Genomic DNA, 26,627 nt, shown 5'->3' with positions numbered 1-26,627 from the left:
ACAGCAGGGATACCGGATAGAGCTGGTGTCCCTCCCCAGAAGAAAATTCATTATCACGGGAGGCTCCAAACAACAGTTACACCTACTAAGGCAAAGCGTTGGGGACCTGCAACAACTAAATGCAATATCCCCCGTACCGCAAAACGAGGAAACCCAGGGCCATTATTCCTGTCTCTTCCTAGTAAGGAAACCCTGTGGGAAACAGCGGATGATAGTGAACCTGAAACCTCTGAACACCTGCATCAGATACAGAAAATTCAAGATGGAGTCCATTCCCTCATCGATAAAGTTGATTCCCGAAGGAGCCTACATGGCATCCATCGATTTAAAGGATGCTTATTTCCACGTACCGATCCACGAGGGGTCCCGGAAATACCTAAGGTTCGCAGTGGATATGGCCAAAGGAATAGAGCACCATCAATTCAGATGCCTGCCCTTCGGGATCTCCTCAGCACCCAGAATCTTCACCAAAATTATGGCAGAGGTAGCCGCCTACCTGAGGAAGAAGTCGGTCCTAATAGTACCCTACCTGGACGATATTTTAATAATAGCAGAGTCCAGAGAACTCCTAAGGAAACACCTGAGGATAGTGCTAGAACTTCTCCAATCCTTAGGATGGATCATAAACTGGGAAAAATCCAGCCTAGGTCCCGACAAACAGAAAACGTTTCTGGGTATAACGCTCGACTCAGAATCGCAATGCTCCTGCCTACCCGAGGAGAAAATACAAAAAATCCGACGGCTAGTCAAAACCTTTTTACGGAGACGATTATGCACAATTCGGGAAGCCATGTCTCTCCTGGGAAGCTTGACTTCACGCATTCCAGGAGTGGCATGGGCCCAGGCTCACACCAGAGCCCTGCAAGCCTCAGTCCTATCCACGTGGGACAAAAAGCAGTCCTCTCTAGGGACAAGAATGTACATTCCAAGCGCGGTGAAAACATGCCTGCGTTGGTGGGCATCCCCAGAGAACCTGCGGAGAGGGGTTCATTGGCTACAAAACCCAGCCACTCGCATCACAACGGATGCAAGCGCCTGGGGATGGGGAGCGCATGTGGGGAACCAGTTCTTTCAGGACCCATGGCCTCAAAGGACAAAAGAACAGTCCTCAAATTACAGGGAACTACAGGCCATATGGCAGGTCCTACAGCAGTTAGGGAACTCGCTATGAGACCAGCATATAAAGATACTGTCAGACAATATAACCACGGTCGCCCATATACGACACCAAGGGGGCACAAGATCTCCCGCTCTGCAAAACATCGCACAGAAAATTTTCCACTGGGCAGAGGGCCGGATCCTCTCGATCACGGCAACCCATTTGAAGGGGACGCTAAACCAAAAAGCGGGCTTTCTCAGCAGGAGGCAGATAGACCCAGGAGAATGGTCTCTCCCTGAAAGCATTCAGAATCCTGATCAACCAGTGGGGGACCCCACAATTGGACCTGTTCGCAACCAGGGAAAATGCCAAAGTAAGCAATTTCTTCTCCCTCCGGCCAGGAGATCGTCCGACAGCAGTAGATGCCCTAGGCCAAGACTGGGGAGAGGGGCTGGTGTACGCCTTTCCTCCTATACCATTGATCCCCAGAGTCTTACAACATTTCAGAACCCAGGTATGCACACTAATCCTTGTGACCCCCTTCTGGCCCAAAAGAAGCTGGTTCGGTCTTGTAGCAACATTGAGCATCCAGGACCCAGTCATCTTCCCTACCTGGACAGATCTATCGCAGGGGCCACTGAGCCATCCGAGCCTAGACAAGCTCCATTTAACAGCATGGCTCTTGTGGAATCCTCTCTAAAAGAGAAGGGATTCTCAGAGAGAGTAGTAGAAACGTTAATGTCCAGCAGAAAAAAGACTACCCACCTTATCTACCAGAAAGTTTGGAGAAGGTTTTCCTCATGGAGACAGGGAAGGGATCGCGGGGATTCTATCCCGGACATCCCTCTAATCTTAGAGTTCTTGCAGGAGGACCTAGAGATGGGCCTCTCTCCAAGCACCCTGAAGGTTCAGGTCGCAGCCCTTAGCGCCATATGTGACACAAAGTTCGCAGACAACAGATGGGTCAACAGGTTCCTAGCAGCAGCAACTAGATTACGGCCTAGGCCCATAAATCTTTTTCCAGACTGGAACCTTAATTGGGCCCTAAGGGGGTTCCATGACAGCGGAACCATTTGAGCCGATAGTAAGCATTTTTATCGGTAGTGCTTCAATCAAGACCATTTTCTTAGTAGCCATCACCTCCGCAAGATGGGTTAGCGAGCTGCAGGCCTTGTCCATTCGCCACCCGTTCCTGAAAATCTCGGACACCAAATTAGTGTTTAAAACGGACCCGGCGTTTATGCCAAAAGTAGTATCACATTTTCATAGGTCCCAAGACATAATAATCCCCTCATTTTTTAGTAAACCTAAAAACGAGGAAGAAAAAACCCTAAGCTGCCTGGATGTTAGGAGAGCAGTCCTAGGCTACATAGAGGCGACAAGCCACTGGAGGCGGGACGACAACTTGTTCGTCCAGTTCAGTGGCCCAAATAAAGGGAGCAAAGCAGCAAAAAGCTCCATAGCCAGGTGGATCCGCCTGGCCATCATAGAGCCCTATAAGGCCCTCGGGAAGGAAATCCCTTTAGCTCTTAAAGCCCATTCTACAAGGGCAGTAGCATCCTCATGGGCCGAACATAGCTCAGCTTCGGTCGAGCAGATATGCAAAGCTGCAGTCTGGAAGTAACCCCACATGTTTGTTAAACACTATAGGGTAAAAGTGCAGCAGGACGAGGACATGGCCTTCGGCCGCAAAGTCCTCTCGGCAGCAATCCCACCCTAGGGAAACTTTAGTTGGTACGTCTCAATTGGCGCTGTCGTGGAGACGACTGGGGAAAAAATGGATTATACCTACCTGATAGGTTTCCAGTAGTCTCCACGACAGCACCCGTACCCCCCCCCCCCCCTAAATTGATAGAAAAGAAACTATATAATTTTATTTAAAAAAGAAACAAAAACCCCGGTTAAAAGAAAATTCGGCAATTCGTTAGAATCCACTGAGGAAAGTGGGGAAGGGGGGGAGCTTTTAACCTCTGTGTGTTCCTGTCCTATCAGGAGGAGGCAATCTCAATTGGTGCTGTCGTGGAGACTACTGGAAACCTGATTATCAGGTAGGTATAATCCATTTTTTTTATGTGCACTATAGAGAAAAAACTGCCTTTTTCAAATAGGACATTTTATTTTTTTTCTCCTCTAAATTGCATTAACTCCTGAAAAAAAACAAAAAACTGTGGGGTCAAAATACTCATGACACCCCTCAGTGAATAAGGGGTGTAGTTTTTAAAATGGGGTCATTTGTGGGGGTATCTATTATTCTGACACCTTTGCAATTTGGCTTGGTGCAGGAAAACAAAATGTTCCTCAAAATGTTGATCAATGTTAAATATGTACGTCTCCTAAATGGTTAAAAAAAAGTAAACAGATGGAAATATATATCTCATCAAAAATTTGTACAGTATGTTTGCACATATTTGAGATATTGCAATTGAAAATGTGAAAAAAATGATAATTTTTTTTCAAATTTTTCCCAATTTTGGTGCTTTTAATAAATGTGCATAAATTCTATTGGTCTATTTGTATCACCTAAATGAAGTACAATATGTGGCAAAAAAAACCAATGTCAGAATCACTTGGATATGCAAAACCTTAACTGAGCTATTCTATGTTAAAGTGACACATGTCAGATTTCCAAAATTTGGCTTCATCACTAAGTGTTAACATGCAGGTCTGCAGCAGAAAATCCACTACGTATAGTTGTAACCTATCAATAGCTCGTAAAGCAATTTGATGGAAAACCTCTTTTGGGCTAAATTCATGTGTAGTTTTTTTGGCCCTTTAAAAAAAGCAAAAGAACAGAAGTACAAGGCCCAGTGTCTACTTGCACACACAGATTCCACTGCTGAATCCCTCACTGATATCAGTGTGTGCCCGCGGACATGTAGAGGAAAAGACATTTTCTTACCTCTCCGGATCCAGCGTGGGTCTCCTCCGTCGTGGCCGGATCTTCTTTCTTCAGCATGGTGGATGTGTCTGAGGACGCCAGCTAACGTGCCCAGCGCATGCGCAGTGTTTTTTGTTTTTTTTCCTTCAAGTCTCCTGCTTTCCCGCGGATTTGTGGCCAGTCCAGTGACAGCTGCGGGTGCTCTGCAGATCAGACTGCTTCCATTGACTTCAATGGAAGCCGTCCGTGTGAGATCCGCAGGAAAATGAAGCATGCTGCGATGTCTTCCTATGTGTGCAATCCGCACGCCGGGGAAAAAAAAATCACATCCGCATGCTTTTTAGCGTCTGTGGACGCTAATGCATCCCTATAGGTGGCTTGATATGTGGATCTCCCACGCCGGTACCGCAAATCAAATCCGCCAATGGACATTGGGCCTAAAGGAAAAACTGATGCTTCTCTCGATTTGTGCCCACTCCTGTGCTTAGCTCAAAAGTGGTAACCAAGAGTGCATGTGTGATTCCAGCTTCACTTATAATGGGAAACTCAAGCAGATCGTTTTGTTAGGCTCTCTTGGTTTTCAGGGAAATATTTAGGAAACTGTACTAACCACACAAAGTACAGAAAACGAACTAATGAAGCACCTTTCACGATCGGCAGCAGAAACGGTTTAGTAGAAGAATGCAGTGATTTCAGGTGCAATTGTCTTTTTAGGTCTACAGTAATATTTAAAGGGGTTGTCCCGCGCCGAAACGGGGTTTTTTTTTTTTTTTTCACCCCCCCCCCCGTTCGGCGCGAGACAACCCCGATGCAGGGACCTAAAAAAAAACCGCTCAGCGCTTACCTTAATCCCCGCGCTCCAGTGACTTCTATACTTACCGGTGAAGATGGCCGCCGGGATCCTCTTCCTCCGTGGACCGCAGCTCTTCTGTGCGGTGCATTGCCGATTCCAGCCTCCTGATTGGCTGGAATCGGCATGTGACGGGGCGGAGCTACACGGAGGCGGCATTCTGCACGAGCGGCTCCATTGAAGAGAGCAGAAGACCCGGACTGCGCAAGCGCGGCTAATTTGGCCATCGGAGGGCGAAAATTAGTCGGCTCCATGGGAACGAGGACGCTAGCAACGGAGCAGGTAAGTAAAAAACTTTTGATAACTTCTGTATGGCTCATAATTAATACACAATGTACATTACAAAGTGCATTAATATGGCCATACAGAAGTGTATAGACCCACTTGCTGTCGCGGGACAACCCCTTTAAGTCTATTGCTCAAAGTTTGTTTTATTAAAATGAAAACCATTTATTATGTTTATCTACTGTAACAATACACAGACGTTGACAGAAAATAAATTGTTTGACTGGCTTTTATCAAATCCTCAGTTTAAGCAGCTGAACATTGCTTAGAAATGGATGGCCATGGATTTCAACATAATTTCAAGGGAAAGCAACTAAAAGTAACACCCCTATGCTGTTTGCATAACTCCCTTTGACTTCAATGGGAGTAGCATAGTGCAGGGTCCTCCGCTACTGCTTTCCACTCGGCTACCACATTATGAGTTAGTCTGGCGGCCTTAACTCATGGTAGGTGCAGGTCCATGTACTAAATTCATGTGAGTAGGCTTGTAGGTTGTTATGGAAAGATATGCTTACAGTGAAATTCACTAAAATATAGCAGTGTATATAAAAAAAAAAAACGCAGGAAGCTGCCATAGACTTCTATGGGAGGGGGAGGGAGTTTACCGGCGCACAGAAAAGAAGACAGCTGGCTCTATTTAAGTGTTAGAAGTCATTCAAAGGATTTCTGCCGGCCGACTGACTTCTGTGCTGCAGTGTATTTTTTATGCAATATGCTCGTGTGAATGGACGAGAAAATGCTAATTAATCTCTAAACTGAATCGCGGTTATTCTGCATTGATGCAAATTTTTCAGGCGAGAGGTGTCTGTGTGAATGAGGCCTTAAACACAGTTGAATTTGGTCTATTTACACATCAACTGACTCAGCAGCAGTTTTCTCTTCTGTCTCCTCTACATGTGACACACCAGCTAGTAGGTTACCATGGCGGTCATATCCAAACCATGGAGGAGGATCATCTGTACTGTACTCCACACTTTGGTATTTGGATTCAATTTTGAGAACAGCTGCCCTGTGGAAAAAGAATATTCATCGGATCAGATTATGAGACTTGTGTCATACATGATGAAAATGCAATGCCGAGTCAGAAAAAGACCTTCCCTAATCATCTACAAAATCGTTAGCCAGGTTCTGATGGTGCTTCAAAGAGCTGGAGCTCGAGTGCATCTTCCAACCCAGCCAAGATGGTTTTTGTGTTATGTCTTTCACCCTGTAAAGAGAGGCTGACGGCAGATTCATGCTGACCTAACCACAAGCAGAGTGGAATGCCAAAGAACTAGGCTTGGTCTGAAAAAATTTGAAACAGTTTTTAAAGAGCGAGGAATGGGTTAAAGTGTGTGGCTCTGCTCTGCCTGGTTAAGCTTGATTGACAGGTATGTAGTTCATGAAAGGCCTGTCAATCAAGCCTGACAGGAGAAGCCAGAGGGGAATTGCCCATTGGACACTTCTTCCCATGTCCGGCTCTTTTTTTTAAGACTATGCTGCAGTGTTTGAGTAAAAAGCAGCTCTTTATAATGAGGGAGGCTGTTGGTACTGTATTTCATGCTGCCTGTAGTTGGCGCAGTATAGATGGGTTCCCTTTAATACTCAACAGTCCTTATCGGTCAGCTGAGGTTGGAGCTGCTGTTGCTCCTAAGATTCACTAATATCGATTAAAGTATAGACTCTGTTCATGTCTGTATAGAAGTTTTAACCGAAACTAAGATTTGGTGCTAAATGTGTTCTTTTAGGGTCACCTCGGGTACCCAATGGATTCCACTGATTATGTATTTTGGTAAAGTTATTCTGTAAATTATATATAGCTTCCCTGTTCTTGGTTTCTTTCTAACCTTGTTTTAAAGCGCATCGCTGACCGTGACCAAATCCTTTTATATATTAGGGCATCTATTAGCCAAGTAAGCAGATGCTACTGCTCTTCCAAGTGACCCCTTAAATGTTAATCAGCTAAAGTATTTGTATTTGGCATATGTGTTACCTTGTGGACAGATCAGCGGCAGAAGACCCGGCCGCCAAAGGACACGATGGCTGATACTGGCATGGCTATCACACAACTGAAAGAAGCAGTGCAAAACCAAAAAACACGGAGGGAGGGAGCCTGTAGGGTCACTGTGGGTCGTGAATGACTAAATGGCTAACAATACCCTTGTGGTATTCCAAATGGTAATTGAGGTAGGATAGTGCTCAGAGGGTGCCATTCTGTTTTTATATTAGTGTTGAAATGACAAAGACAGAGAAATCATGAGTGTAGAAATACCAACTTATCACCAAAACAAAAGGATTGGCAGGTCTTACTTGGTAATACTCTTGCAGTAGAACATTCTTAAGGTACGGAGTTGGCTGCAGCCTTTCTGCAAATATTTGAGTGCCTTGTCACTGAGATGGATACTGCCAGATATATCAATGATATGGAGGTACCGGCAGCCCCCAGAAAGATACTGGAAGCTTACGTCTGTAATCTAGATAAGATACAGCTAATTAATATTAGCAAGATCTGTGTGTTCCAACAAAAATTTCCAGCTATTGACTACTATATAATTTAAAGGCACACTGTCATCACCTTTTGAGCCCCATAAACTATGTCAAGGAACAGGGAGTCTAGGAAGATGTGTTTGATACGCGCCAGGTGTCCCGTTAAAGTGCTGTGTTCCCACGAATATGGCGCGCATACCGTTTGAGTCTTCATCTCTATAGGAAAGTGCGTGCACTCAGACAGTTGAAAATAGTCATGTGCCAACTTCACAGGGACAGAGCGCTGGGACAGGGTACCTGGTGAGTATCAAACACAGTTCTCCGGACTCTGTTCCCTCATCTATGAGCTCCATATTGCAGTTTATGGGGCTCAAAGGTGAGAACAGGTTCCCTTTTAACTACTGTAGTGATAAGTCACTAACTGACTTGGTTTTGGTTTCAGTATAGTAGTGTCTTAAAAACACTATCGTAGGCCACCGTAGCTTGCAGACCAGGAGTCTATATTCAAGCCTCCGGATGTCATAGTGACCCATCGGGATCCTACGATTATATCGCCTTAATAATAAAGGATCCAACAAAATCTAAATGAGTTTGCCTATTGATATTGCCTTTTCATGTATCTATTAAAGCATGCGTTTTTAAATACATATATGTGATATTAGTACGTTCACATGTTGAGGCTAATTCAAAAAGATGTCTGTGATTAGACCAAATCTCCAACTTAAGACCTACAAATTTGTTACACCTAAAAATAAAGATTGGATGCGAGCTGTTCCAAAAGTCATCGATGAAGTTGTGCCAGCAGTAAGAACTGCTTCCCGTAACATACAAGCACTATTTGCATCCTATTGATGTGGTTTGTGTGCATATCTCAGTTTCCAGAATCCCCTCCTCTGCCTTACCTTTGGGCATCCAGCCATATTGATGGACGTGAGCATCTTACAGCAAAATGCTATGGTTTTCACCGTGCTGTTTGTCACTTGTAAGCAGTGAGAAATATCCAGCGCCTCCAGATCCCTTGATTGATGGCAGAATTTCTGTACAAAGACAAGCGAAGTCCAGTTTAACTATATGATATCCAGTTGGAATGATACGGTATTAATACATTAACTAAATAAAAACCCTGTAAAGCAAACTGATGGATTCCAGTGTTGGGTTGGTTTCACACACAGGTTCATTGTGACAGTTTTTGGAGCCACAGCTCCACTATCCTACCAAAGGTAATTGGGCACCCCGGGGCCATCTGTTCACCTCCACCACCGTCCGGTGTAGGATGGATTCCATACAGCATTTCAGTCAGGAGTTTTGTGTGTTTTGTTTCATCTATTGGCCAGATGGCAGCAGCTTCCTGCAGTGAAGAGGCGGATGTGAGCTTCTGACACAACGCATTTGAGGTAATTCTGACCCATGTGGGGCTTTCTTTTTCTAAGATGAAGCATAGTTTTAGATGTGGTCTTTTCCACCTATAGGACCTTAATTTTAAGAGCAACTGCCTTTGTGATCTGATTGAAGGTAGCCTACATACTATATGATATATATCCTGTATATATCATTGCAAGATGGGAAATAATAGTAGTATTACTTGCTTGTTAAATCCCGGACTGGCCTAGTCCTCCCTGCCGGTCTTTGTGTACATGAATGCAGCAGTGAAGTACTCAGATGACTACTAGTATATGGCACAACACTGCTGAGGCCACATAGATTCTCTACCGTACCTCCATGTGTCACCAATTCCTTCCAAATCCGACAGAGTGAAAACCATGGCTTATTCCATTGGATGCCATATTTCCTGAGGTATTCTCTCCTATACTGACTGTACAGCGGCACAGAAGCCATGCACCGTCGTACTAAGGAGCTGCCATATACAGGAGCCCTAACTATGTATCCAGTCATTAATATTACTTGTTTCCATTCTCTTTTATCTGTAGCTTCTTAACCATCCCTGGAAGTTTTCTAGTTTCAACAGTGAAATATGACTGAAACTTTTGTCTCTGCAGCTGCATCAGTATTGGTCTGGCACGCAGTACATTAACATCTTGCAAATATTAAAATGTTTCCTACAACTTGCTAGTAGAATCCTAACAGAAAATGCAGCTGTCTTATTACTTAAAAAGTGATCTTCTCACAGCTGTATTTCATGCTAATTCTTCGTCTTAGTAAATGGTGTTATACTGTAGACAAAGATAAGAACATCAACTAACATCCCTAATGTATTTCCATCGTATAAGATGTACAGATTTCTGTAAGTTATTGCCAGTATTTCTAATGTGCAGAACAGAAGTTATTCAGAAGTAAGAATAAAAGGTCCAATAAAGAAACCCTGAGCTCCAAGAGTCTGATCTCTGCATGGTGACACCCTAAGGCCTCGTTCACATGAGCCCTGTCCAGTCACATCCATGATGGGTTTTTCCAACATAGATCGGACAGTTCAATTTGTGGAATAAGTGAGGCTGAGCTTTGGAGTTCTGCCGCGGATTTTGATGCAGATCTTCATGCGGATTTACCCCATCAATGGGGCACATCCCTGTGTGGCAGCCTGACACAGTTTCTATAAGTTGATATGTTTTTCTTTTTTTTTCCAATAAACTGCTTTTCAGAGTCTGCATGTGGGGGAAAAAACCACCATGAATTGTATGTAGTTTTCACAGGCTATGTTAGGTACTGTTTATTTTTATATGCACGTGTCTTTTTTCCCTATAGAGAAATCTATAAGAAAATGCCTAAAAAAAGCCAGATCATGTAAGGTTTTAAAAGAAACTGCAAAAAGAAAGTATGTATTGCATTTCATAACTTCCTAGTGACCTACAGCTAACATCTGGCCATGGAGTTTTCCCTTAAAAAAAAACTATGTATGAAACCACCCCAAATTAGCATTTTCCAAGAATTTTAGGGGAAGGACTACATGCATTTGGTAAGGTTTCAGTGAACAGCATAAACTCTGCACAGAATGAACTCGGCATACTCATAATGTACTTACTCTCGACATCTATGTGACATTGGATACTAGGGCATTCTCCCTTTTTAGTGGCAGCAAACCTGAAAGTGATCTGATAGTGTGGTCAATCTGCCAGAAGGTCTAGCAGTCACATGTTGGGGAAGCCGCTGGTACTGCCACATAAATGAAGATGGCCCTTGCGAAAACAGAATTTAGACCTAATGTTTACGTGCGGATTTTAATTATAAAATCTGTGCGGGAGATCCGCACCTCTTGCAGCCCATAGGGATGCATTAGCGTCCGCACGGCAAGTAAAAGCATGCTCCTCTTTCCTGCGGGTCCCGCAGAGACGGCTTACATTGAAGTCAATGTAAGCTGTCCCCGCCGCAGCAAACCGCAGCTGTCACTGTGGAGGTGCCGCGGAAAAGCAAGGGATTCAAAAGGCAAGCACTGCACATGTGCTGGGTGCGTCGCGCGACGCTCCCGGACACATCCGCCTTGTTGAAGAAAGAAGATCTGGCTAGCTCCGAGGCGATCCGCGCTGGACCCGGAGAGGTAAGAAACATTCTTTTCCTCTCCATAGCCACGGGCACACACTGATACCACTGCGGGATTCAGCAGTGGTATCCATGCGTGCAAGTGGACATAAGACCTTACTCTTCTGGTCATCCCTGTTAGTAGACTTGACTGCAAGGATTTGGGTTAAAGCAACCACAAAGAGATTTGCCAGTTTGGGCACTCAAATTCATCACTCATTTTTACGAGTAGAGGTCACGTGAAAAGCGGGCTATATGGAGAAGTTAGTATCCATACACATTAGATTTAGGGCTTACTCAACACGCCCAGATTTTTGGCCCATGTGCTGTCCATGTATTTCCCAATTAGTCTATATACACAAGTGCCGCAGCATGCCCTATCTTCTGTATCACGGATGACAATTGGGCATACAATGTCCACTGCCTGTGCGGATAGGAGAGCACGCGGGCCCTGTCTGTGCTGTTCGATGCATGATGCACCTGGCCCAATATTGAGGAAATCCAGCAACAATCTAATGTGAATAGGGGCAGCCCATATATATCATCATGTAGGATCAGATCTCCTGGCATAATTGTATTTTTTTTTAAATAAATCACATTCAGCATAAATTCTCTGTCACGTTTTTAATATCGGCAATATTCTTGCAGATGTAAAGAAGCAATGACTTTCAAGTCATTTTGGACAGAAATTAAATTTGGAGCATACAGGTTTTAATTGAGGCATCATAGTAACCACAGTAGCGAAACGGCACTGGGGCAAGAACAGAGGGGCATTAACAAATAAATATACAGGCTTATTACAAAGGATCTTCCTGGTTTGAAATGCTCAGAACTCACATTTAATGACAGTCAGACACGTAAATTTGGGATCAATGGAAACAAACTCAACACTTTTCATTTAGCAAAACTCTTCTTGTTGCCCATACAACCAATCGCAACGCAGCTTTCATTTCAAAGCTGCTGAGGCAAATGAAAGCTGCGCAGCAATTGGTTGCTATGGGCAACAAGGACAGTCTAACTGGTAGACCGTTTGTTGAATGAGGCCCAAAAAGTTTATTCTGCCGTAGTCGTCGCTAGGGAAATATGTGACAAAATGTCTGCCAAGGAAGACAGGAGAGCATTTTGTAGCCTTGATTTTCAGGTCTACGAGCCTGTTATTAATGTTCAATGTCCTTTTCGAACAAAGTTTGGTGAAGATCCACCAAGCAAGCACACAATTGCTAAGTGGTTTTCCAATTTTAAGGAAAAAGGTTGCATCTGTAAGTGAAAATCATCCGGCCGTCCACCAGTAAGTATGGAAACAGTGGAGCGTGTCCGGAGAAGTTTCACACAGTCTTCAGAAAGCAGAGAATTGGACTTCCTGCAGCCGCCTGTGTGGAAGATTCTGTGCAGTTACAATGTCATCCCTACTGATTGTGATTGTTACCGACCCTGAAACCCACGACAGAGTCAGGTGATCTTTCTGCGAGAGTATGCAAACTGCAGCTTGCAGGTTTTGTGTGTGTAATATGCGGTAATCAACTTTATATTACTTTCAACGGGTCTTCCCTTACACGGTGCGCAAAATACATGGACAAAAAGAGAACACAACATACTCTATGTTGGCGTGCATACAGGCCAAGTTAGTGCATGGGGATTTGTCGCTAAGCAGCAGTATGCAATGCATTGTGTACTGCTGCATGCTCCCTGCAGAATCAGGGAGAGGGAAAACCCGCAGGAAAGCGTACCGCCACTTCTTTTTCCATGAGAAAACAATCCTGGGGATTTTGTACCTGCTATGGCTATGGCTTCTGCTGCAGCTGCAACAGGAAATCCCAACTTGACGAGGCACCCCCATTTTCACAACGAAGGTGACTACCAAACAGACAGGTTGGCCGTGCAGGTCGTGGCAATACTGAACTTAGCCATCATGTTACCCGGAATTTACATCTTATGAATTTTTTTTTTCTCTGTGGGAGTATTGGAGATAGTCTAAATGCCACTCTTACAACCCACCTTGCATGATCTGCGAGTAAGTGTCACGAAAGCCACTGCACCAGTCAATCACGATGTGCTACAACGTACATGGTAGGAACTTCAATACACTCTATGTGTGTCGAGTGATAAAGGGTTTCACGTTTTTATGCTGTGCAACAAAACTTTTTTAGTTTCTGTTTCCATTGATATCAAATTTATGCATCTGAGTGTCATTAAATGTGATTTATGAGTGATTCAAATCGAAAAGATCATTTGTAATAACCCTGTATTTGCTGCTAAATACTGTACAATATTAGGCCATATAGCTATAATACAAAGCAGACCACAACCCATTGTTGAACAGTGCCATCATACTGGCTGCACAATCGTGGTTGAGCAAGTTCTATGCGAACATCTATTAAAGGCTATGGAGTCTTTTTCTCTAAGTCCATGTATTTTTACATAAATACATTTTAATTGAATGTTATTAATTTTTTTCAACAGTTTACTTCCTAGGTTCACCCCGTGTCCCATTACAGTGATACCTGGAGTACTGAGAGTCTTGTACTGTGGAAGGAACGACAGGAGGGAGGAGAGATGTATATATGCACTAGACAGCAGGAGAGGAGATTTTGTCATTTACTGCTACACAAAGGGAAGTTGGGAGAAAAGCGACTTGTACACTTTCTAATTCATGCTTTCATGCCCCTAGCTAACCTCAAAGTGCCCACAATCACCTCTGCTATGTGTAATTATAAGCTATGTCAGTCGCGAAGGGGAGCCAGCTGCGGTCAGTGATAACTCAATCACTGTTACTGCTCACACTGCCCTGACGATTGTAGGCTGAGTGGGGAAGGAGAAGGATATGGTTGAGGCAGCTGCATTTAAAAAGCTGCAATTAATCAGAGGATAGTATGTACTTATTGTACAAGTGATAATTATATCCAGCCCAAAATGGACTTTGACCCCTCCCCTCCCTATGACGTAAGGATACGTCATGGGAGCTAGGTACTTCCTGCAAAATGACGTACCCTTACGTCATAGGGATAGAGCGAGATCATGACCGATCTCGCACTAGCCGGCAGTGGGAGGCCGGCAAAGTAGATTGCAGCAGGGAAAGAGTTCACAGGGGGAGCGGCTGGTTGCTATGGCAACAGGACGCCAGATACCGGTGTCCTGTATTGCCAGAGCCTGTGATCACTGTATAAGTGATAAGGCATTGCAGGAGAGAAGTCCTGTAATGCCTTATCGTAGCGATCATTGGTGCTACAGTGTAAGTCCCCCAGAGGGACACAAATTGTGTAAAAAAAAAATAAAAATATGTACAAAAAATAAAAATGTACAAAAAAATTAAAATCCACTTTTTAGGCTTTTTCTCATATTAGCATTAAAAAAAATCCCAATTATTTGGTATCGTTGTGTCCATAAAGACCCAAACAATAAATCGAACATGCTTTTTTATCTTGCACGGCAAAAAGCATACAAAAAACACTAATAAACTGAGGCAAAATGTACCCCAAAATGGTACCAATAAAAACTACAGCTTGTCTCGCAAAAAATAAGCCCTCATAGAGCTCCATCCATGGAAAAATAAAAAAGTTATAGGACTGCAGCGATTTGAAAAAAAAAATTTTTTTAAAGGTTTTTATTGCAGAAAAGTGGAAAAACCTAAAAGAAATATAAGAATTTTGGTAACGTTGTAACCGTAACAGCCCGCAGATAAAAATGTATTGTGTCATTTATGCTGCATAATTAACGCTTAAAAAATAAATAAGTAAAAATCTAGCGCAGAATTGATGGGTTTTCTCTCCCTATGATCATAAAAAAACATAATAAAAGTTTTACAATATAGTCTATGTACCCAGAAATGGCACCAATAAAAACTACAGTTCACCATGCAAAAAACAAGCCCTTATACGGCCGCGTCGACGGAAAAATAAAAAAGTTATGGCTTCTGAAAAATGGAGATGAAAATCTACCAAAAATTGTTTGGTCCTCCATGCCAAAATAGGCCAGGTCATTAAGGGGTTAATTCCCATAGCACAAACTGTAATATTTCTTCAATGCTTCATTGGAAAAAAAGCTATGCATATGAATGATGAAACAATGCCTCTACAGTGCCACCTATTGGAACCTACCTTCCAATAGGTGGCGCTGTGGAGGCAATATTCCAACACTCATTTTCATCACAAAACAGCCAGAAAGAAGGACAAAATTTTTAGAGATATAGTTTTATAGTTTCCATTAATATTTGTATGACATCTTACCTGAATACCGATATCTGTGATTCCCAGGCATTCGGAGACAGAAAGCTCTCTTATTTTACTTTGGGCCCCCAGTGCTGTCAGTCCCTGTAAAACACAATAACGGAAATCTTATTCCTCCAGGGTTTTATCTTGAAAAAAAGCCAGGACATCAACAGGCATTTAATTTCCCCTTCCTTTGTATCCTACTCCTGGCAAGGAATTATCAGGATTGCATGAGCACAGATACCAGACTTGATCTTTGTGCATACATTCGAGATGAGGTAAGACTTTTCTCTAGCCAAGGACTCCAATATTTGTGAAAACACCACCCTGTACACTATAAAATATCTTGCTGTACCATACATCACAAATCATTAGCTTCAAAACCCTAAAAAGTGGTATGGTTTTAATAAAGTGACCAAAGAGAAAACTCATTTCCCTGTAATTTACATATGGCTTAAGAAGAGGATCCTGTGGGTCGGGAACTGTGCTAATTTATGTTCTGTGTGCAGTAAATGCTGAGTTAGTAATAAGTGATCTGGGCTCCAGATGTGAATGCCATTCTATATTATACTCCATGTCAGTGTTTCCCAACATTTTTAGCCTTGGGTTACCCATGGGAAAAAGAATTTACCAAAGGGCACCCTTACCAAAAAGGGGGTGTGGTCAGGGAGAGTGACTAAGGGTGTGACTTTACCTCTGATATTCCAGGCATCTGGCCGCCTCTAGTGAGAAGCACATGAATGGGGCTTTGTCACAATGGTAGGAAACCAATTGCTTAGGAATACTCTATTGGGGGTTGATGCCTAATATAGCAGTTGGTTGCTGGAGATTGGTGGGGACAGTACTAGGGATCGTGTGTTGGCCCTTTAAGAAAGGGATCGGAAGTGTGCCCTACACAGAGAAGCATCGGGGCGAGCAGAAGCTGAGGAGGACCATGCACCATGTGACAAGCAGCAGTGACTAACTGAAAGCTTAGGAGCAGGTAAACAATGGAGCAGCTCTGTTACAGGATGCAAAATAACTTAGTTTGTAATGCTGAAAAAGAAAACCCTCAAACATTTTACCCACAATAGAAGTTAGACTTACTGGCCTGTAGTTCGTAGGTTCGCTTTTTGACTCCTTTTTGAATATCAGCATCATATTTGCTATGCGCCAATCCAGTGGAACAGACCTCATCACTATAGTATCTTTAAATATAAGAAACAAGGGTCTGTCTATCACATTACTTAATTCCCTTAGAACTCAGGTATGTATGTGCATCAGGACCTGGTGATTTGTCTATTTTAATCTTTGTCAGGCCGTTCTGCACCTCTGCCTGGTATAGATTGGTGAGATTTCATGGAGAGTTTGCTTTATCACTCTGCATTACACCTAACATTTCATTTTCCTGAGTGAATACAGTGGCCAAAAAAACCTATTTAACAGATTTGCTTTTTCCTAATCACCCTCTACAATTCTTCCCTCATTACTTTTTAAAGGGCCAACACTTTCCTATTTAATCATTTTACTATTTATATAGTTGAAGAACAGTTTAGGGCTAGTTTTACTCTCTTTGGCAACATGTTTTTCTATTTTTACATTTCCTGCTTCTATTTGATTTTTACATAATTTATTTTTTTCCTTATAGCTTTTTAGTGCTTCTTCGTTGCCTTCTTGCTTTAGTAGTTTAAATGCCTTCTTTTGTTGTTTATTTCACCTTTGCATCTTTATTGAGCAACATTGGTTTTCTCCTGTTTCTAACCCTTTTATTCCTGTATGTTATGAGCCACTCGCAGTGAGAATTTAGGATGCTTTTAAAAATTCATCCATTTATTGTCTGTACTCTTATTTCTGAGAGCATTGTCCCAGTCAATAAGGTTAAGAGCATCCCCAAGCTGATCGAACTTTGCCTTACTGAAGTTGAGAATGTTTTGGGCCCCTGAACAAAACAACTTATTGAAAGAAAAATGGAAATGTATTATATTATGATCACTATTTTCTAGGTGTCCCCCAACCTGCATCCCTATTCTGTCTGGTCTGTTGAATAATATTTAATCCAAAATAGTTGTTCCTCTAGTTGGGTCCTGCGGAAGCTGGGAAATGTAATTATCTTTAGTTATTGATAGAAACTCATTTCCATTATGAGATCCACAGGTTTCAGTTTCCTAGTTTAAATCCAGGTAGTTAAAATCCCCCCTAAATAATTGCCTCATTGGGATTTGCCGCTTCATCTATTTGCCTAAGTAATAGATTTTCAGTGACTTCTGTTATATTTTGTGGCCTATACACAACCCTTATGAGGATTTTTTTTTTCTCTATGTATTTCTACCCATAGAAACTCCCTTTATTCATTTCCCCCACATATATCTTCATGTCGTGTGGGCTTTAAGCAGGGCTTTATATAAAAGACAAAACCCTCCCCCTTTTCTTTTTTTTTATCACTCCTTCTGAACAAACTATAACCCTGTAAGTTAACTACCCAGTCACAGCTTTCATCCAGCTAGGTCTCAGTTATCCCCACTATGTCATAATTATACTCAGACATTATTCCTTCCAGCTTGTCAACCTTATTGGTCAGGCTTCTAGCATAGCTCAGTATGCAGTTTAAAAGTTTTTGGCGTGTATCCCTAGAACTGTTCTGCCATTTCTAACTGTACTAAGCCCTCCCACGGCTCCACCCCCATTTTCATTACTTAATCTCAGATCACTGTCTATTCCATCTTCCCCTATATATCTCTGGTTACCCTCTCCTACCACTAGTTTAAACACTCCTCCAACCTTCTAGCCATCTTTCTACCCCAGCACAGCTGCACCCTTCCCATTAAAATGCAGCCCATCCCTAGGATAGAACCTGTAGCCAACCGCAAATTCAGACCAGTTCCCCAGGAACCCAAATTCCTTCTTTAAACACCAACTCTTGAACTACTTGTTTACCTCCTTAATCTCCTGCTGCCTTTCTGGTGAGACAAGGGGTACAGGTGGTATTTCAGAGAATACTACTTTGGAGGTCCTTGCCCTAGGTTTACATCGCAGGTCCCTGAAATTTTTTTTAAGGACGTTCCACCTACCTATAACTTTGTCATTGGTGGCAATATGTACCATGATTACTGGGTCCTCACCTGCCCCTTCCAGTAATCTGTCAACCTGATTCGTGATGTGTTGAACTTGAGCACCAGGAAGACAATACACCGTTCACCGATTCCCACCAATAATTGAGTCTCCCACTACCAGGACCTGTTTGGCCTGCCCTGCGCTCTTATTTCCCTTCTTACTGGAGCAGAAATTCCCCTGGCAGTCAGAGGGCATGTTATGCTGCAGTAGTGCTAACCCTGTAATGGCATTCCCCTCTTCTGCAAACTTTTCAAACTTGCTGGGGTTTGCTAGTTCAGGACTAGCCTCCTTGGCACTTTTGCCTTGACCCCTCCTTTTAAGTGTTACCCAGCTAGCTACCTGATCTTGCATTCCCATGATACCATCCACCCCCACATCTAGCCTAGCGAGTGCCTGCTCAGTGAGCAGCTAACTTCTTTCCAGGTTGTCAATTGATCTCAGTGTTAGAAACTGCACATTTAGATCCAGGATCTAGGCTTCCAAACATGCAACATGCTCACATCTGGTACAGCAGCATGCTTCCTTGAACAGCTGCTCAACAGATGCAATTTATTGCACCTTAACCCATTAAAGACGCAGACCTTTTTTTTCCATTTATGTTTTTTCTTCCCTCCTTTTAAAAAATTGTTAACTCCTTTATTTATCCATCGATGTTGCTGTATGAAGCCTTGTTTTTTGCGAGGCGAGTTGTGTTTTTCAATAGTACCATTTAACATACCATATAATGTACTGAAAAACTTTTAAAAAGTTCTAAGGAGTTAAATGGAAAAAAGAACTACATTCCGCCATCTTCCAGTGCGTCTTGTTTCTACAGCGCACAAACTGCAACAAAAATGACATGATAACTTTATTCTATGGTTCAGTATAATTACTACGATACCAAACTTAGATAGTTGTTTTTTGTTTTGTTTTTTGCTGTACTACTTTTATTTTTTTTCAAAGACATTTCATTTTTTAAATAACTTAATTTTTCCGTCGACATAGTTGAGTGAGGTCTCATTTTTTTCTGGGATGCTCCGTAGTTTGCGTTGGTACCATTTTTGAATACATAAGACTTTTTGATCACTTTTAATTGCATTTTTTCTGGAAGACAGGGTGACTAAAAAAGTGCATTTCTGGCATTTTTTTTTTAAACCGAAAAACGTTCACCGCGCGGGCTAAATAATGCGCTACTTTGATGGATTGGACTTTTAGGGACGCAGCGATATTAAATATGTATTTTTGTTTTTATTATTTAGATTCTATTATTATGACTATGGCAAAAGGTTTTTTTTTTACTTTTATTTACTTTTTTTAATATTTGGTAAAACTGTATTGTTCTGATTTTTACTGTTTTCTTTTTTAGTCCCCACAGGGGACAACAACTTGTGATGCTTTGATTGCTTCTGCAGTATGATGTAATACCATTGCATTACATGATACTGCAATCGGGCAGGCATTCTATCCAGCCACACCACAGGGATGGCTTAATAGGCAGCCTGCTAAGACAGCACTGGGGCCTGCGATCTCATTGTTTGGGGGATTTAAATGCCGCTGTCAGAATTGACAGCGGCATTTATAGGGTTAATAGTGCTGATCAGCCACGCGGCTGATTGCAGCTATTGCCCGTGGGTGTCAGCTGTAATAAACAGCCCACGCTGTATGAAAAGAGGTCGCCCCGCAATCTCTCTTCATACATACCCCGACCACACAGGACATAACTGTACCTTCTATAGTAGGAAGGGGTTAATTAGGTAATCCTGCTCATAATTAATCACCTGTGCAGGGCACTGGAGATTGAACTGACTAGCAAATTCTGTGTGTTTTTAAATATAGCAATACATGTGTTTTTAAATATAACAATGTAATCCCCAGATATACCCCCTCAGCACAATGTATTAACCTGTAGGAACGACAAATCTAGCTACAATGTATAAGCTATAAGACAACTGTGACTTGATCTAAAACATAAATAAAATTAAGCAGATTCTGTGTGATTTTAAGTCACACACACTTAAAAACAAACCACATTTTAAATCAAGCTACACTCGCACTTATGTTTGCTTTAAATAGTTCTTAGCTCCTCCAATAAATCCTCTGTTTGGAAAGTGATTGATATGGTTTCAGGAGCCCTGAAATTTTCAGATATGTTCAGTGAAAGTAGACTATCATGAATGTGCCATAATGGTATTTGAATTACCACTGATTAAGTTTATTCTGACGTCAATTGCCTAACATCTTCATAACTCCACAGCCCAAACAGTGCATTCCTGCAGGGCGAGTGTGCCTAACTAGTCAGTCTCTATCAGGCTGTTTAGACAGCAAAAACAGCTCCCTACAAATGGGACTCCTATAGAGGAGTGAAAGGGATCATAGCCATCATGTTTATTCCATGTATTCACTCTTCATATAGAAAAATTGTTCTGATCGCCGATGAAAGTAAATCTTGCAAAGCTCCGCAGCGCTGTCCTGCATAGTGTAACATACATATGCAGAACATCGGAGCTCTGTTCTGCATACTCTAGTCATTTCTAATTAACAAAATTAAGACTTTATTCGTATCTAATTAGAAATTAGAAATGAAACGAGTCGTATAATTTAGATGTATGTTTTATCAATATACATATATTTTGTTACAGTACTAGTAGTGTGCACAGGTACGCACGGCACTAGAGATGAGCGAGTATACTCGTTTCGAGTAATTACTCGATCGAGCACCGCGATTTTCGAGTACTTCTGTACTCGGGTGAAAAGATTCGGGGGGCGGGGGGAGGCATGGCGGAGTGGGGGGTAGCAGCGGGGAACAGGGGGGAGCCCTCTCTCTCTCCCTCTCCCCCCCACTTCCCGCTGCAACCCCCCACTCACCCACGGCGCCCCCCGAATCTTTTCACCTGAGTACGGAAGTACTCGAAAGTCGCGGCGCTCGGGCGAAAAAGGGGCGTGGACGAGTAGGCTCGTTCATCTCTACACGGCACGGATCTCCCTGACCCTCACCCACACCAATGTCCCTACTTAGAGGTAGCCCCAAAGGTGGACAGGTCCAGTACGCCAACACTGACCCTACGCTGCCTAGCGGCAGGACAGGAAAGAACCGCCGTACCTATGCAGATGACAACTTACTACTACCAACAGGCTAGGCTGATAGAATAAACCAACACAACAGGAAAACCACAGAACACAGGCAGAGCTGGATAGAGACAAGGTAACTTTCACTGGAGCAGGACCGAAGTCAGACACACAGGGAATGGAACCAATAACTGGCAACTGCTATCAGCAGCTGCCAGACTATATTCAGGAGTCTCCGCCCCTTGGGTGGAGACCAATCAAGCCAGCTGACTGGAGCTACCAGCCAGCCAGTATAACTCACAAAGGTAGAGCACGCGCCTCTCATAGCAGGCACGCACGCCCCACCCGCCGCACCTGCACACCGGAGCACGGCGACGCCGCTTACCGACCCAAACGTGGGCACAACACCATCCCAGAATGCCGCGGCGAACAGTGCCACTGCCACCCGTGGTCCCTGACCGGCCTCATGGTAACATTACCCCCCCTCTGGCGGGGGACCTCCGGGCCCTCGGACACAGACGCTGGCTTATCAGGGTTGAGATGGTGAAAACGCTGAACAAGAATGGGCACATGGACCGCTTGCGCGGGCACCCAGGAATGTTCCTTAGGACCAAAGCCCTTCCAAGCAACCAAGTACTGCAGGGACCCCCGCACCAACTGAGAATCCAAAATCTCTTCAACCTCATACTCAAATTCACCCTGCACAAGGGTGGGTGGAGGGGGCCCGGAAGCGGGCACAACCGAAGGGATAAACAACTTAAAAAGGGATTTATGAAACACCCTATGCATCCTCCAAAAACTCGGTAAATCAAACTCATAAGCTAGCGGATTAATGACTCGCGTTATGGCAAAGGGACCGATAAAATGCGGCGCAAGCTTTACCGAGCGGAGCTTCAATTTTAAATTCTTCGTGGACAGATAGACCTTCTGACCGACCTCAAATGGCTCCACAGTGAACCTTTTACAACTACGTAGTTGCATATGACCACTTGCTTCCTCCAGATTCTTGTGCACACCATTCCAGATCTCCTGCAACTCACTAGTAACAACATCAACAGCGGAACAAGCTGTAGGTACTGGAATGGAAGTCAGGAACTGGGGATGCCGACTGAACACACAGAAAAAAGGTGACACCCCCGTCGCAAAACTGATACGATTATTTATGGCAAATTCGGCCAAAGGTAAAAACTCTACCCACCGACTGACCCTCTCGTCCAAAAAAAGACGCAGGTATTGTACTAGGTCTTGATTTTTACATTATATTTGCCCATTCATCTGCGGATGAAACGCTGATGAGAAAGACAGAGATGTTCCCAAGTTTTTACAGAAGACGATCCAAAATTGGGCCACGAATTGCACCCCCTGATCTGAAACTATATTGACCGGTATTCCGTGCAATCTTATAAACTCTCTAATGAAAATCTTCACTAATTCAGCGGCAGACGGCAATTTTCCCAAAGCAACAAAATGGGCCATTTTCGAGAACCTGTCAACAACAACCAAAATGGTGGAACAACCTTGTGACAGAGGCAGGTCAGTGACAAAATCCGTGGACACATGCGACCATGGACTACCAGGTACTGACAGCGGCATTAATGGTCCCTCAGGGCTCTTACAGCGACTCTTACCACATGCACAAGCTGAACACCGATTTACGAACTCCACCAGTAGACTTGGGAACATAGCTCAAGAGTCCCCTGGACCACCGGATGCCCTGCAAAAATCGAGGAATGAGACTCTTCCAGAACCAACAACCGCAGAGACATCGGTACAAATAACTTCCCTGCCGAAACCCCCTCCGGGGCTTCTTGTTGATATTCCTGAAGCTGAGCCGGAAGGTTCCGTGTCAGGGCTGCCACCACGACACCGGGCGGGAGGATGCCTTCCAGAGAAGAGTCCTCAACCTCTGGCGTTCCGAAACTGCGGGAAAGGGCGTCAGCTTTCACATTTTTATCTCCCGGCAGGTACGTGACTGTAACATTGAATCTCGAGAAGAAAGGGCCCACCTGGCTTGCCGCTCATTAAGACGCTTAGCATTCTCAAAATACACTAAGTTATTGTGATCGGTGAAGACTGTCGCCTGGTGTCGAGCCCCCTCCAGAAGATGACACCATTCCTCAAATGCCCATTTTATTGCCAACAGTTTCCTGTTCCCAACATCGTAGTTGCGCTCAGCGCTACTGAATTTATGGGAAAAGAAGGCACATGGACTATACCCTGAATGGCCCCCCAATTCCTGGGAGAGGGCTCCCACCACCCCAACCTCCGAATTATCTACCTCCACGAAAAAGGGCTTCCGAGGGTCAGGCTGAGCAAGCATCGGTGCTGTGGAAAAAGCCCTCTTAAGTTGCTCAAACGCTTCTGAAGCTTCCGGAGACCACGACGTCACGTCCGCTCCTTTTTTCGTGAGATCAGTGAGTGGTTGTGCAATCACTGAAAAATTTCTGATAAATTTTCTGTAAAAGTTGGCAAACCCAAGAAAGCGCTGAAGAGCCTTCAAATTATCTGGTTTAGCCCACTGTGCAATTGCCGCAACCTTGTCTGACTCCATACACACATCAGTTGGAGTAACAATATACCTAAGAAATGACACGCGTTTGACCCCAAATGAGCACTTCTCTAATTTAACATACAATTGGTACTCCCATAGCCGCTCTAACACTAAATGGAGATGTCTGACATGCGTGTCCCAATCCGACAAGTACACCAAAATGTCGTCAAAATAGACAACCATAAAAACCCCTAGATAGTCGTGGAAGACTGTGTTCATAAACCCCTGAAAAACTGCAGCGGCGTTGCATAATCCAAAGGGCATAACCAGACACTCGAAGTGCCCCAACGGGGTGTTGAACGCGGTCTTCCACTCGTCACCAGACTTAATACGTATAAGATTATAAGCCCCCCCAAAGGTCAAGCTTAGAGAACCAGTGTGCTCCCACCGCCTGATTCAAGGGATCAGAGGGAGCGAGCACTGATTTTTTTATGGTGATCTTGTTTAAAGCCCGATAGTCAACACAAGTTTTGTCACAGACTGTAATCCTAGTTTACTTTATTTGTAAAACTTAACTTTTAATTCAGTAATATATTCTAAAATCCTAGACGGACACATAGGCTTTCATAAAAGAACTTTGTATGCAGATGATGCGATTCGTTATCCTCTGTATATCTCATAGAACACTTAATTCAAGTTTTTATTCAAGACGGTCTGCTGCAATGTGTTTTGCAGACTACCCTAGATCTCATGCATGTGAGCGCATCAACCGGTATTCATGCGATCACCCGTGCTGGTTTGTCGATATACAAGGATATAATACCAAAAAACATGATCCTTTGGAAAAATATTAGATTTTACCACTAAGAGATAAATGATCTCTTTTTCGGTTCTGTTCTCTCTATATAGTGCTCGTTCTCTCTATATGGTGCTCAACGCGTTTCCTCGCTTACGCGATTCTTCAGGAGCATTGTCACCGAGCGTTTAGAACCAGATGACACGGCCAGGATCAGCAACTCTATACTTATATGTACCTTAATTCCATAGATTTTTGATCGCCGATGGAATTAATTGTACAGAGTGCGAAAAATTGACAATCTTAAAAATAGCTAGCGTCTGCACACTCTTTAATAACTGGTGAGTTAACAACGCTCAGTAACCAAAGGGTCATCTACAATGATCCCCTAAATTGGTTACAGCTATGCTGCACATACAATGGTGTCTATTTCTAGACAAACCAATGTGCTGCCAGAAAATAAATCTGAGGCTCTTTTTGCAAACTGACAACAATCCGTCAGAATGCTAGGCGATTTTCTAGCCTAATTCACTAGATCTTGTCCCTAGATTTCTAAGGTTGCAAATCTACCTGATCTGTCAGGGTATCGGTATATAACCTAAGTCCCTTTCTATGCTCAGACGCCGGTACTAATCACCAGTAGTCCGGCTTTGCAGAGAGGTCAGCAACGCATAAAAATAACAAACAATGAGGATCTGGCAGCAGCTCCAGCCTTGGTGCTAGGCTGGAGGCATCTCTACCACCAAACCTATGTGTCCGTCTAGGATTTTAGAATATATTACTGAATTAAAAGTTAAGTTTTACAAATAAAGTAAACTAGGATTACAGTCTGTGACAAAAGTTAAGGTATACACTGGTCCTCTGCAGCGGTGAATTTTTCGATAGTCAACACAAGGCAGCAAAGACCCATCTTTCTTTTCAACAAAAAATAGGCCTGCTTCAGCTGGTGACTTTGATGGTCTGATATGTTCCTTGGCTAAAGCCTCTGAAATATAGGATTTAAGAGCCTCATGCTCCCAACCCGACAGATTAAATATGGCCCCCTTAGGGATGGGACTATCCCGGACCAGATCAGTCCTACAATCCCATTCGCGATGTGGGGGTAATACCTCAGAAAGCTTCTTAGAGAACACATCTTGAAAATCCCGTAAATAGTCTGGAATACTAATAGTATCGGTGAAGCACAATGTAACAGGCACTAGATGATCCCGACAGCACCCTCCCCACCGAACTAGCTCCAGAGTAGTCCAATGGAACTGAGGATTGTGCGTCCTTAACCACGGCAATCCCAAAACGATATTCAAGGACATCTTCTCCATGACCAGGAATGAAATAACCTCCGAATGTAATGCGCCCACCATGAACCAAAGTTCTGGTGTCCTCCACCGCACTACCCCTGAGGACAGAGGCGTTGCATCAATACTGGTAAAGTGGATCGGCAAACCTAACGCGGTAAAACTTGATAACAGTGGTTTTACGAACTGCAAATGAATAAGGTTCACGGCCGACCCAGAATCAATAAATGCCTCTCCCACCCTGTGAAAGGCCGTGTAAGACACACTACAAGGCACCAATAATTTAGGGAGTACCTGACCTCCTAGATGACCCTCCTGACAGTCAACTAGGAGCTGAAGTTTTCCTGCTGCTTCCGTATCTGCCTTTCCTGGCAGGACGCGATGACCAGCATTGCCGCAGTAGAAACAGAGTTGGTTTGAAACCCGAAACCGCCTCCGTTCTTCAGGAGTCAACCGGTCAACTTCCATACCGTCAGCTCCGGGGATTGACAATGTGGTACAGGCTGTAGAAGTCGCCAGAGACTTAGCACCACATTCTTGACGGTACTCTAGCTGACTGCCAATTCCATAGCCTGATTCAAAGTAGAGGGTGACGGATGGGACAGCAATAGATCTTTTACTGCGTCAGACAGGCCTACCAAAAACAAATCTTTGAG

The 26,627-nt window shown here is 43.5% G+C and overlaps 1 protein-coding gene across 3 annotated transcripts in view; it reads right to left on the bottom strand.

The window, feature by feature from the left end:
• Positions 1-5,251: 5,251 nt before the first annotated feature.
• FBXL13 (F-box and leucine rich repeat protein 13) overlaps positions 5,252-26,627 on the bottom strand; it is a 159,693-nt gene continuing 138,317 nt past the window's right edge. For 2 of the 3 annotated variants that reach the window (XM_066591982.1, XM_066591983.1), the window contains exons 18-21: positions 15,273-15,356; positions 8,481-8,615; positions 7,402-7,565; positions 5,252-6,121 (exon numbers count right to left, since the gene is read on the bottom strand). In XM_066591982.1, coding sequence (XP_066448079.1) covers positions 5,959-6,121; positions 7,402-7,565; positions 8,481-8,615; positions 15,273-15,356 — 546 coding nt within the window. In that variant the 3' untranslated portion in view covers positions 5,252-5,958. The remainder of the gene's footprint in view (positions 6,122-7,401; positions 7,566-8,480; positions 8,616-15,272; positions 15,357-26,627) is intronic. The other variant, XM_066591984.1, reaches the window with a different exon arrangement.

Source organism: Eleutherodactylus coqui, chromosome 2, assembly GCF_035609145.1.
Source record: "Eleutherodactylus coqui strain aEleCoq1 chromosome 2, aEleCoq1.hap1, whole genome shotgun sequence".
In the NCBI taxonomy this organism is placed as follows: Eukaryota; Metazoa; Chordata; class Amphibia; order Anura; family Eleutherodactylidae; genus Eleutherodactylus; species Eleutherodactylus coqui.
The sequence above is the reverse complement of the archived record's forward strand: the minus strand, read 5'-3'. Positions and strand labels throughout refer to the sequence as shown.